Raw genomic sequence first — 12,781 nt, forward strand, 5'->3', positions numbered from 1 at the left:
ATTGAGCATGTGATCAGTGGAGCAAGATAGATGCTACAACAGGAAAGTAGCCTCCAAGGCTTCCTTTTAAATAAGCTTTGCTGCCCTCTCGTGGCGTTGGATAGTGTTACTACACAGCATTTACAGGTAAGCTAGGGTTGCATTAATATGTCTAAATAATGTAGAAAAGAAATACCATAATTTCAGGTGCATAACTTTTTTTTAAAAGGCTGTTCCTAGAAGAAAAATGACTGTATAACATCATTCTGCAGTATGCAGAATGTTGGATTTCTTCGTTCTTCTTGTCTGTTAGTATCATATCGCTGCCAGCTCTTTCCAGGAACTAGTGATTGTCAATGGAAATGAAAAATGATAATTGAAAACCTGTATTTTTCTGGCTGTAGTGAATTAAGAGGCTTTAATTTAAAATAAAAGCCTAGTGTGTTTTAAAAGATATTGTGAGGTATAAGGTTTTTACTGATTCTTTATTGATTCTTACCACTGAATTTTGAAAACTAATTGTAAAATAAATACTAATTTTTTCTACTTTAGGGCACAATCCTCTACAGTGCAATAGATGTGATGCTTGATATGTCTTGCAGAGCACTAACATCTGAGATTCTGGTATTGTAGTTTGACCTTACGAAAAAGATACTTTACCATTAATACATTACCAGCCCACTGTAACACTGTTGTCGCCTGGCTTTATAAATACTTGGAACCAAAGAAATGCTTGGCTGGGGCCCTGTCAGCTGATTTCTTTTTTATTTTGTTTTTTATTAATTAATTTTGTAATAGGGCACCATTCAAACAGCACATACTGCAGTTTGTTTTAAATACAAGTGTAGATACTTCTCTGGGCTTTGGAAGGGCTTTCAGTTACTGTCACTTTCTAGATAGGGAAACTGCAAATGCTTTCCTTTTTCAATTCATACTTGATAATTTTAGGTTGTTGGTTTTCAGTCTTTTTTTTTTAAAGTAGAGTTGAGGTTTCTAGGTGGGAATTGTCTTTGAATATTTCCACTTGTAGTATAGTATAGATGCTTTGTTTGCATGCTGCTTAGGATAATTGCTGCCTGTTGTACAGTGGAGAGGAGGGAGGCCTACTGGAGGAGTTCAGAGTGATATCAGTTGATTAGGAAACAATACATGAGGCGAAATCTACAGGACTGAGATGATGATAGCTGTAGGTGGAATCATTAGCAGAAAGGAGTAGGACCTAAATATAGGCAATTCAGTTTTTAGGAAGTAAGGACAGATGAAGTGTAGTGAGAGTGATGACTGGTTTTGCAGCAAGGAAAGGATTTTGTGTCTCTAAAAGGAGCTTCAGTTTTAGATATCTTTGGTTGTTTTAGAATTAAGTAGAGCATTCTTAGCTACCTGGTTTGAAATTTGACGTACTTGGTGCTTACAAGAGGTACCAGATTAAAAGCCTAGCATGCTGAAGTCATCACATATCCTGCAGAACAGGTACAGCATCACAAGAGGCACCATGTGTGCCTCCCAGAAAATGCCCTTTAATGCTGTAAGTTGGGAAGGTGCCTCAGTAGGGACTGAAGGGTAGTTCAGATTTCATGGTCTATTTGAAACAATTGGCTAACTTTGAGACTACTAACAAGGCTCTAAGTCGGTACCACTTGTGAAGTGGAAATCTGCCCACTGAGCTAAGGTCCACCCAGTTCTAAAGTTTCTGTAAGTCTGGGTGCTCACTTTACCTGCTTTGTTATATTCTTCTAATGACATATCTTTTCCTGGTGCCCTTCACGTAAAATAAAAATGAGGAGGATGGTTTTATTTATTGAAAGTTAAAGTTATCTTAACCCCTCCATCCATAATGAGGTAAATACAAATAACAAGATAATGCTGTTGTGTTCTTTGGCTCCAGGGTGTATCTGTAGTTCTAGTACACTTAATGTTTTTCTGTGCTTATTTTCCTTACGGCTTTTACTGACAGAACTGCTTCCTTGTAGGAGGACTGACAAATGGTAGTGGTCGCTATATTTCTGCAGCACCTGGAGCTGAAGCAAAGTATCGCAGTGCAGCAAGTACCTCCAGTCTCTTTAGCTCCACCAGTCAGCTCTTCCCTCCTTCACGCCTTCGTTACAGTAGGTCTGATATTATGCCTTCTGGACGTAGTCGGTTGCTGGAAGATTTCAGAAATAATCGTTTCCCTAATCTTCAACTAAGAGACCTTATTGGACATATTGTTGAGTTTTCCCAAGACCAGCATGGTTCTAGGTAATTATTGTAGTCAATAACTTAATAACATTTTACTGCTTTGATATTGTCATATTAACATCAAACGTTTGAATTAGCTGCTAGTCATCTTAATAAAAAGCATGCCAGTAATTGAAGCACATGCTCTTACATTGACCTTTTTCTTCTCCAAGAAATCTCATTATAAAAGTAGTATAAGTTTAGCTGCTTGTAGAACTTCTCAGTGTATAAATAGCCTCATAACTAGACTTGTAAACTCTAGTATTTAGGTATCAAAAAGGCATTGATTAAGAAAACAAAACAGCTGGCATCTGAAATGTAAAATCATTTTTCAGCAATACCTCATCAGGTACTTAGTTATTGTTACTCTTTTCATCTTTAATCCTTCTCAAATGAAAGTTTTTACTAAAATGTGTCCTTTTATATGCAGAGGCACTACTTTCATTTTAATAAATTTTATAAATGTTGAATACTTACTTTGGAATTTTGAAGTGTCTCATTGAAACAGCGTTTGAGAGGTTTTCCTGTTGTTTATGTAAAGCATAATGGACCTTTTTCTGCACTTAGATTTATACAGCAAAAGCTGGAGCGAGCTACTCCAGCTGAGCGCCAGATGGTATTTAATGAGATCCTGCAAGCAGCATATCAATTGATGACTGATGTGTTTGGAAACTATGTAATACAGAAGTTCTTCGAGGTAAGCATAAACTAAGTGTTAGAACAGAAATTAGAATTAAATGCTTTTAAAATCTGATAATTTTTTTTTCTTAACATCATAGCAGAATTCCACTGGACTTTTACCACAGAACCCAAGTATGTAACACTGCACACGTGTTTTCTGTTTTCTGTCCCCCACTTCCTTCTCATAACAGGCACAGTTTCTCTTAACACTGATGGTGTATATATTGGTGAATGTTGGTGAATTCACAGGCTGCACACTCCGGCTTTGCAAGACTTTTAGCATAATTTACAGAGGTTTTCAGCAGATGATGTGGAACATAAAGATTTGAAGGATAGTTTTACTGGTAAAAGTGGGCCAGGAAAATACTCTTGCACCCACATAAATAGCTGTGTGAACTTCATCCAGAGCCGTCTATGAAGAAACTCATAAAATGTATTGAGGTGGAAGGATTTTGATGAAGGGATGTTAAGATATATCTAGTATTACTAGAACTAGTACTTAAAACAGCTTTTGTTTTTGTTAAAAAATATGGGGTTAAAAAAGACAAAGCCTTATCAGAAAGTTACAAGATTTCATCTAGAAGAAAAAGCAGTACCTGTGTTCTGGTAAAAAATTATATGTATGAAAAATCTCTAGCGTACTGTACTTTAAATCAAGGACCGTATCAGTTTAGGTGGATAGAAGGTGAAGCTGGAAAACATCCCTTACAGTACCTAAACAGGCCTGGAGAGCCCTAGAGGGATTTATAAGATCAGGTATTGATAGGACAAGGTGTAATGGCTTTAAACTGAAAGAGGGTACATTTAGATTAGGTATTGGGAAGAAATTATTTAGTATGAGGGTGGTGAGGCACTGGCACAGGTTGCCCAGGGAAGCTGTGGCTGCCCCATCCTAGTCAGTGTTCAAGGCCAGGTTGGATGGGACTTGAAACAACCTGGTGTAGTGGAAGGTGTCCCTTTGAGGTCCCTTGCAACCCAAACCATTCTATAGAATCTATGTTTCATGGGGTACCCACTTGTGAAAACTGAAATGATTCTGTGAAAGTGGTTGCTGTAAACAGGAATGTAGTTTTTAAGTATGTAATGTATGAAATTGTGTTCACTTTTTTGCATGCTTTTTTACAACTCAAAACATCTGAAGAGTGTCTGATGTATGGCATGTAGTTGATCTTGTCCAGGGGTCATCAGTTGCTGATTTTTTCCATGTTAGGTTGGATGGTTTTCATCTTAATTCTGCAGAAGAGTTCTCAAGAAAACTGTGCACTAGGCCTTAGTTGTAGTAAGGGCCTTACTTCATTATTTAAGTAGGAAGATGAAGTTGGTTGCACTTTCTTCAGCCTCAAGTGACTACATGTATGGGGTTTGGCAGTTCTCAGCAGTGTTGCATGAATACTACTGGTGCCACCCCACTGGACACTTCAGTGTGGTCACTTGTATTGTGCTAACTCAGGAGCTTGTGTGGGGATCTGGGAACAGGGTTACGTGTGCTATTATGAAGCTTAACTGGGTTCTACTCTGCTCAGTGTGAAGCATCACAGAAGGTTGTAGTAGCGCCATGGAGGGAATAATAATGGCAGGAATTAGTTTCTGCTGAAAAACGTTGATTGAATTATACTCTTAATCCAGCCATTGCACAAAAACATTGTGATTTTGTTCTGCAAACCCCAAGTACTTCTAGATTTCCCAAAGTGCCAATGGTGAGAATGATCTTCAATCCACATGAAGTTACCAAGATGCTATTTCAAGGGTTGAAATCTTCTCCCCCTCCCCTTCCTGTTACAGCTTGCTTACTGTATGCAAGATGTAAGATACACTGATCAGAAAAAATTTGAGATACCAAAGAAAATCTGATTTAATATGTTATAGGAATCGGTAATTAATTTGCCTGGTGTAATTTGTCTAAATAAATGGGTTATTGCACTCAAACATTCCTACCAACAGGCAAATATAAACTACTTCAGTTTCTTCTCCTGTCTTTCAAGGTCATGCATTTGATAGCAGGTATGTGACTGGAATTTGGAATATTACAAAATGTTGCATTTACAAAACAAAAGATTCTGATAAATATGCCCAACAAAAGTACAAAGGGAAAAATTATTTGAGGTACCCAGTAAAAAACACATCATGAAAGTACTTCCTCTGACATGTAGATTCCAGCATGCTGCAATATGTCTTCATTTGTTAACAGCATATGTTTTCTTGTAGTTTGGAAGCCTGGATCAGAAGCTAGCCCTAGCAACACGCATACGTGGTCATGTTCTGCCATTAGCCCTGCAGATGTATGGTTGTCGCGTTATTCAGAAAGCACTTGAGTCAGTCTCGCCTGACCAGCAGGTAATTGTAAGTTAGAGTTATACTTTTTTAATTTTGTTTCTTTTTATTTTGTGTCTGTCTGTTTACTTGCTTAAATTGAAGGGAATGATCAACATTATAAAATGCCCTGGGAACTAAAATAGTTGTTTAATGAGGTACACAAGTAAACCACAAGTGAATGTGAAGATTGGACAGTTAGGAGGAAATGGAATATTACTTTGAGGGGGGGGGAAATATTGTAAAGACAAGGTTAATCTTTTTGGGGTTTTTTTTTTGAGGTTTTGTTTGGTTTTTGGTTTGGTTTTTTTTCAGAACGAAATGGTGAAAGAATTGGATGGTCATGTCCTGAAATGTGTGAAAGATCAAAATGGAAACCATGTTGTACAAAAATGTATTGAGTGTGTTCAACCCCAGTCACTCCAGTTCATCATTGACGCATTTAAAGGACAGGTAGTGTCAACAGTTTGTTTCCTCTTCTGTAGGGTTGCTTTGATTTGCAGATCTTTCTCCGTCGTTTGCATATACAAGGTAGTGTTTGAAGCTTTGCAGTCAGCTTAAGTAGGATGAAAAAGGAATAATAAAATGGAAAAGCTGTCAGAGACAGTTAATGCTGTAAAAGATGAATCTCTTAGAGATAAGGCTCTGGAAAACCTGTTTAGGTTTATTATAAATACATCCAGTGGACGCAGTATAAATACATACACAGTATTTGGCTTTAAGGCCAGGCTTTCTGTTTGAGTCTTGTGATAATGCCATTTCAAATTTCCTTCATAACTTCCAACATTGTCATTTTTGATGTAATAATAAAGCAGCTGCTCTCTAGCATTTATTTTTCATTAAAATTCCCATTTTCTTCTGTTGCAAGCCCATCTTTCAGTGTTTCCCAGTTAACGTCTATCATTAAAGAAATAACTTTGAAGAAATATACTAATATTACCTATATATGGGCTAGTGTGAAGTGAAGGAGGGTGGTACTTGTTTATTTAAGGTTGGTGGTTTTGTTTTGTTTCCAAAACAAGTTAGCTTGCAGCACAGTATCTTATTTTAATAAAGAATATGCTGCAGCTAAGTAAGATTTTAATACTCTGAAACTTTTATAGTCTCAAGAAGAACTGCAAAAATCTTAGTAACTTGGCTGTATTACTAGGTTTTACTTTAATGGATGGCCAAATGTATTTCTTAATAAAATCTACAATATCCTTCTCTCACATTTTGCACAATAGCAATACCTGAATTTATTGTTGTATGTAGTAGTAAATGGCTTACCAAGGTATGTAAAGTCGAGTCTTTTTACATCAGAAGTGTATATGGGGTAGATGAAACACAGTTTCTTAACTGTAAATAGAGCCCCGCCTAAAATGTGTCTGTTTATTTACTGGACATCCATCCTCAGCTCCAAGTCTGAAGTGGCAAATGACAATGAAATGCCACACTTCAGTCATGTAATTTAACAAGACTTATCTCTTTCACTCTCCTGCATCATTTGGATCCGTGTCTAATCGGACAAGATCCCATGTTCATTTCTGCCCAGTACTGACTCACAAATCTTCTGAAATAATCCCTGAAACACAAACCTGGCTTCTGCAGAAGCAATTAAAAGGAGTAAGCAAGATTTTGACTGTATGTTTTGAATACTTCTTTACAAGTTTATAAGAAGGAGCCTAGTGTATGTGCTGCAATGTGAAATTGGTGAAAATCAGCCACAATAATTGAACTTTTTATAAATGTCAAAAATCTTAAATTTGAAAATTAACTATGAAGTTAAAAGGAAAGCTTGAAAGGTGAACAGTGCCTGACTAAGGGTCATTCTTCCTGGGTTTCCTTTACAGCTAAATGTGCTGTAATGAAAACTTGGGGTTTTAGTTATATAATTACAGGAGTCCTTGACACACAAAACCCTGCATTTTCACCTTTTCCTGACCTCCACTGGAGATGGAATTCTGATACTGGCAGGCAAAACTTTTTTTCTAGAAGTACTTGGCATGTTCAATTCTATTTTGAACACGGTAATATTACTGTAAACGTCAGTTGGTGTAACTCCAGTTTGTTATCCTATTTTAAGGTATTTGTACTTTCAACTCATCCATATGGTTGTAGAGTAATTCAGCGTATTCTGGAACACTGTACTGCTGAGCAGACTTTGCCAGTCTTAGAAGAATTGCATCAACACACAGAACAACTAGTGCAGGTTAGTGCGTGTGTTCATTTTTAATGTGTTTCAGAGCTGGTTGTTGTCATAATTTATTCCTATTTCTTAGTTTAAGAAATAATTTAAATGCATTTGCCTCTAATGAGTTTTGTAGACATTAATTTTTTTTTGTTTTCTTTCCTTCTATAGTTTTAATGAAAATGAATTTGGAAGTTGGGAGGCAAAGAAGACATAAAAAGCCCTTTTCTTACACTTTTGACTGTAGCGTCAAATACACATTGTAAACACATGGAGCTAGTGTATTTTTTATTGCAAAGATTGCCTTTTTGTAGTTTATCGTGATTCAGGTGTTCTTCAGAAATTGTGAAAAATATAAATGTTGCATATTCCTACACAAATAGGGCATCTTTTCTAAAAGAGGACAAAAGACTTACAGCATCATTTCCTGTCTTGGTTTCAGATGAAAAGAATGAGTGCTACAAGTGGCTTTGAAATTTTATCAAATATTTCATCAAATATTTGATTTAAATATTGAATCAAATCAAAATAGTGGAAGGGACTTGGTGTTCAGTAGGACCTTCCACACATATTCAGTCTAATTTATTTCTCAGTGGTTTCTTGAATATACAAGACTAGTTAGAACATAACTCTCTTGGGGAACCAAAGTTCAGGGAGATGCTATGACTGCTAAAGAATGATGATCTTAATTTTGAGAACATCTTTCTGTAAGAGGATAGAAGGTACTCCAGCAAAATGCTGGGTTTACAGTTTATTTACATTTGGTACCATAAATTTTGTGGTCCGTTTAAGTAATTCTCCATGCAGTATTTCTTATATCACTTTGTTTCTGTAATGTTGACATTATTGTGTTTTTCCTTATATCTGTGGAAATAGTAATTTGAAAGTTTATATAAATACACAAAAGGTGTGTGGATTGCTTGTTATGAACATAAAAGAATATTGAAGTAATCTTATTTTCAGGATCAATATGGAAATTACGTTATTCAACATGTACTGGAGCATGGCCGTCCTGAAGACAAGAGTAAAATAGTTTCAGAAATAAGAGGAAAAGTTCTAGCTCTCAGTCAGCACAAATTTGCCAGGTATTGCACAGCCTTCATATTTTAAAGATTCCCTGACTTCTAAAGCTGTAGTGTTGGATTTGTTGTGTTACAAAAAGGGGTTGGGGTTTTTTCAGTCATGTAACTTTCCTGAAATTTCATATTCTTATAGAGATGAATGTTAGTGGTATTTTTATATTAGATTTGGGGAAGGGAAAGTGCTGTTCTGTAGCAAAACAGAGAAAACTCCATGCATTTATAAGATGGTTTTTGTTCATCTTGTACAAATGCAGGGAATAAGTTCCAGGTCTTCATGTGAAGATCCCCAGAGACAGGTGAAAAGCTTTCCTAGAACCTGCTTGGTACGCTGGGACTTCCTTGATAAGCTTGTTGGATAAGCTGGGAAAGTCTTAACAGTCCAGCCATGCAATTTACAAGTATAAAAAGATAGCCTTAGAAAGTGGTGGCTCAGCCTGACAAAGATTTTATGCATCAGGAAGTTTTAAAGACTATTGTAGGAGTCCTGAACTACTCTGAAATCAGAACCTAAAATTTATCCTGCAGTGGGGTTTTTTTTCCCAAAATATATGTATCGTCTCTTGATAAGGAAGCCCCACCTCAGCATTCATTGTGGATGATTTAGTGAGACTCACCTTGTCAACAACATGAAGTAGACACTGATGTTATGGGGGTGTATGTTTTAAAAAATCAGTTGTATGCAAACTGGATTTTAGTTTGCCTAATTAGAACTGTTCAGAATCCTCTCCTTGGAACTTGCGTAATTTCTAAAGCACAAACACAGGACCAGAATCACTTTGCTGTCTGATGAGCAGTGATGGCCTTTCCAGCTCCTGAAATACAGGACAGACCTTCTCTACAAAAAGAAGTATTTGCAGTATCTGATACAGGCACACTCCTGAAAAGTGCCTTTATTCAAAAAGCAGGAAGCCTCATATCTGGCTTTCTCTGTTGTGCCTTTAAAGAGTCCACAACCAGAGTAGATGCAGTAGAATACATCTGCAACCTGAAGTCAGGTATATCCACTGTAGGACCAGTGGAAAGAGCTCCCACAAGAGACTTAACTGTCAGGAAATTTTTTTAATTTTTTTTTACATGAGTGGGAGTGCTGTTAAGTCACTTGAACTGTTCAGATAAATTTAAAAGTGCTACTTAAGAGTGTTACATCTGAATCACAGAATGCATTTGTCTTTCAGCAATGTGGTAGAAAAATGTGTGACTCACGCTTCTCGTGCTGAGCGAGCTTTACTTATTGATGAGGTCTGTTGCCAGAATGATGGTCCTCACAGTGCCTTATACACCATGATGAAGGACCAGTATGCCAACTATGTTGTTCAGAAGATGATTGATATGGCTGAACCTGCTCAGCGGAAGATAATAATGCACAAGGTATATTTGTATGTAATTGTGTTGGTTCAGAAAAATTATCTATACTGTTTTTTCTGCTGGAATACCTTTCCTTCTAGGTGTAAAACTCACTAGTTCTGTAATCTAGAACTTCACATCTAAACATTAAATTCAGTGGGGCTTGATAACGCAGAATACATTTGGGTATCTGAGCACAAAGCTCATGGAAATCCACAGAGGAGTTTCACAAGCTGGATTTCATATCCTCCCTTTGTATCACCTTTTCTGTGGAAATACTTTTAATACAAAAGTGTAGTATCTGTCATCTTTATTAATCTAACAGAAGAAATACAGCTTTCTCTTTTCATTTGCCGGTTGCTGGTATAAATCCATTCTTATCCTTCCTAACATACGGGCCCATTTTCTACTTAAGAATCTCCAGACATGGACAAAAGTGATGTTGCCATAATTGCCATAAGGCAATTGAACCCAAGGCCTCTGTATGTTCCTGTAGGAGCTCTGCTTTCCCCAGTTACCAAGAGGGCACCCCCACAAAAGGCCTCCATCCATTTTCTTGTGACAGGTGCATCAGTTGTTTGGTGAGTCAAAGTCACCAATTGACATCTTTCCAAAAACTTCCAAAAGTTTGAAATACAGGAATACAGGCTACAGACTTTTTTGCTTATTTACATAATATTTTTAAAGTGTAGTAACTTCTCCTTGTAAGTTCTGAGGGGAAGAAAAAAAAGAAGCCATAACATGTTTCTTCTTCCAGATTCGACCCCACATCACAACTCTGCGTAAATATACCTATGGCAAACACATTCTGGCCAAGCTGGAAAAGTATTACCTGAAGAACAGTGCTGATCTGGGGCCAATTGGTGGACCACCAAACGGGATGCTGTAAAAGTCAAAAAGAAATGGAAGAAAAATGGAATTGTGAATGATCAAAGCATACAACTTAACTGTAAATGTTCTGATTTTTTAAAATCTATTTATTGACTTTGTTCATCCATTTGTAAAATTTTTATTCTTGTGTATATTTTTGGGGAGTGAATTATTAAAAAAAAAAAAGAAAAAAATATCTCCAGCCCTGATGCGGAGACCTATCAGATTGGATGGCTGGCAAAGCACAGAATGCCTGTATATGATGTAATTGTATCAAAATAGCTGTCACATATTTTGTAAATTTTTACCTTGTAAAGTCACTGAAATAGTTTTTAAAGGGAAAAAGTACAGTATTCTTTTAATACACTGGCTTGCAATCTGGTAGGTCTACACAGCATCATAGCACAACAGGTTTATAGAGTTGTATATAGAATTAATCCTTATTTTTTCCCTTTTGTGTGAAGTCTTTTATACCAGATTAAAATTGATCAGCTGCATAAACATTATTTAACATGTCCAAAAGTTAAGTTGTATTTTGGTGGTTCACAACATACTATCCAAATAATAAACAGGGCACAGCAAATTAAAATAGGGATGAACAAAACAGAGGAAACTTTAAGACTAGTTTTAACCACTTGCTGTAGATACAGGTATTTTTTAAATGGTGCCCTAAGGTTTCCTCTAGCAATTAAAAATGAAAGTGCTGTATATACTTATATATTTAATTGTTGTATGAAGTAGAGGGATTAAAATGATGGTGGTACTTCCATTCAGCAAAGTACACTGTTGGAAGAGGAGTGAAGCCTGTATTAACTTTACAGTCAGTTTTACAATGCAGGAAGAGTAGAGATTTGTATTTTTTTTTATTTTGCATATAGAATTAATTGTAAGGATTTGAAAGTGTTGAGCATTTATTTTGCTTTCTCACCATAGATGCAAAACCAAGATAGGTATTGATGAAAAGGGGCCACTGAAAAGTAAACTTGATAGCTCAACATTTTAGCATGATTGATTAAATATTCAGATAGCTTTTTTGCTTCCTATAAATATATGCATTGTATACGTGTAGTTAATAGGTGTAAGTTTACAGTTTGAAAACAAATCTCTTGTTTTGATGTTTATTACAAGCCTTGCTAATTTAGTAGTGACGCTTACCTTGGTTGTACAGATGTACATTTGTAAACCTTCATGCTGTAAATGTAATTTGTTTTACCCCTTTTTGGGACAAAAATTTGCATTTTAGTGTATATTCATATCTCCATTCCCTCTTCTCCCCCCGGCATATAGTGTTGTATAATGTAAATTTATTTCAGCAAATCAAGAGTGATTTTTTAAATTTTATCTTTATATGGTTTCAGAAATACAAAATGGCTTTCTTTTTATCTCTAGTTTATAACATAGCTGTTGATTCTGTTAATATGGACACTTGGGGAAACCAAGTCTGTTCAAATTCTAAGGATAATAAGCATAGTAAGAAATTGACTGAAATACTTGGTTATCACAGAAACTAATGCTTCTTCCATCTTAATAAATGTGGCTTTTTTTTTTTTTTTTGTACAGAAGAGTACTGTATTTTTGAATAGCCTTCTCCCAGCATAAAGCAAATATGTATGATACTGTCAATTTTTTTCTCTGGACATATGACATTATAACAGTAACATAAAGATGATGTACATTTACAAGCGGCCTTATGTACATTTCCCAATGATCTTTTTAAGGCAGAACTGTGACCATATGTGTATAATTAAAATCCTTTTTAATGCTTTGCCTATGGAAATATTTTGGAAAAAAGCTTACTTTGTATATTCAGTTTCTGAAAGATAAAGAAAGTGCTTTGTACGTTGTTGAAGTAAGTATTTTGTGTAAAACATTCATTTGGATGGCTTAACCTAAAGTTTTGATCAACCAAGACAGTTTGAATACAGTGTCTTGAGCATTGATCAAATAAAAAGGTGTTACGGTAGGGTTTGATCACGAGGAAGGAAAACAGTAGTGGTATAAACTTGTATAAGGAATTCTTGTGTTACTGCTTTTACCAGGGTTACATAACTTGTATTAAAGCATACATCTGAGGCACTGCATTTTTTAATTGTAGTGTTGACTCATCAATAGGCAAATGGGAAAGTTT

General features: G+C 36.0%; 1 protein-coding gene across 10 annotated transcripts in view; it reads left to right on the forward strand.

The window, feature by feature from the left end:
* Positions 1-11,617, forward strand: part of PUM2 (pumilio RNA binding family member 2) — a 76,745-nt gene extending 65,128 nt beyond the window's left edge. For 7 of the 10 annotated variants that reach the window (XM_057431755.1, XM_057431756.1, XM_057431754.1 and 4 more), the window contains 8 exons: positions 1,950-2,217; positions 2,764-2,893; positions 5,083-5,217; positions 5,503-5,640; positions 7,253-7,378; positions 8,321-8,442; positions 9,615-9,807; positions 10,541-11,617. In XM_057431755.1, coding sequence (XP_057287738.1) covers positions 1,950-2,217; positions 2,764-2,893; positions 5,083-5,217; positions 5,503-5,640; positions 7,253-7,378; positions 8,321-8,442; positions 9,615-9,807; positions 10,541-10,672 — 1,244 coding nt within the window. In that variant the 3' untranslated portion in view covers positions 10,673-11,617. The remainder of the gene's footprint in view (positions 1-1,949; positions 2,218-2,763; positions 2,894-5,082; positions 5,218-5,502; positions 5,641-7,252; positions 7,379-8,320; positions 8,443-9,614; positions 9,808-10,540) is intronic. The other 3 variants (XM_057431752.1, XM_057431760.1, XM_057431753.1) reach the window with 1 other exon arrangement.
* Positions 11,618-12,781: the final 1,164 nt, after the last annotated feature.

Source organism: Pezoporus wallicus, unplaced genomic scaffold (genome assembly GCF_028554395.1).
Source record: "Pezoporus wallicus isolate ANWC-B61680 ecotype Strahan unplaced genomic scaffold, APGP_CSIRO_Pwel_v1 contig_161, whole genome shotgun sequence".
Lineage (NCBI taxonomy): Eukaryota > Metazoa > Chordata > Aves > Psittaciformes > Psittacidae > Pezoporus > Pezoporus wallicus.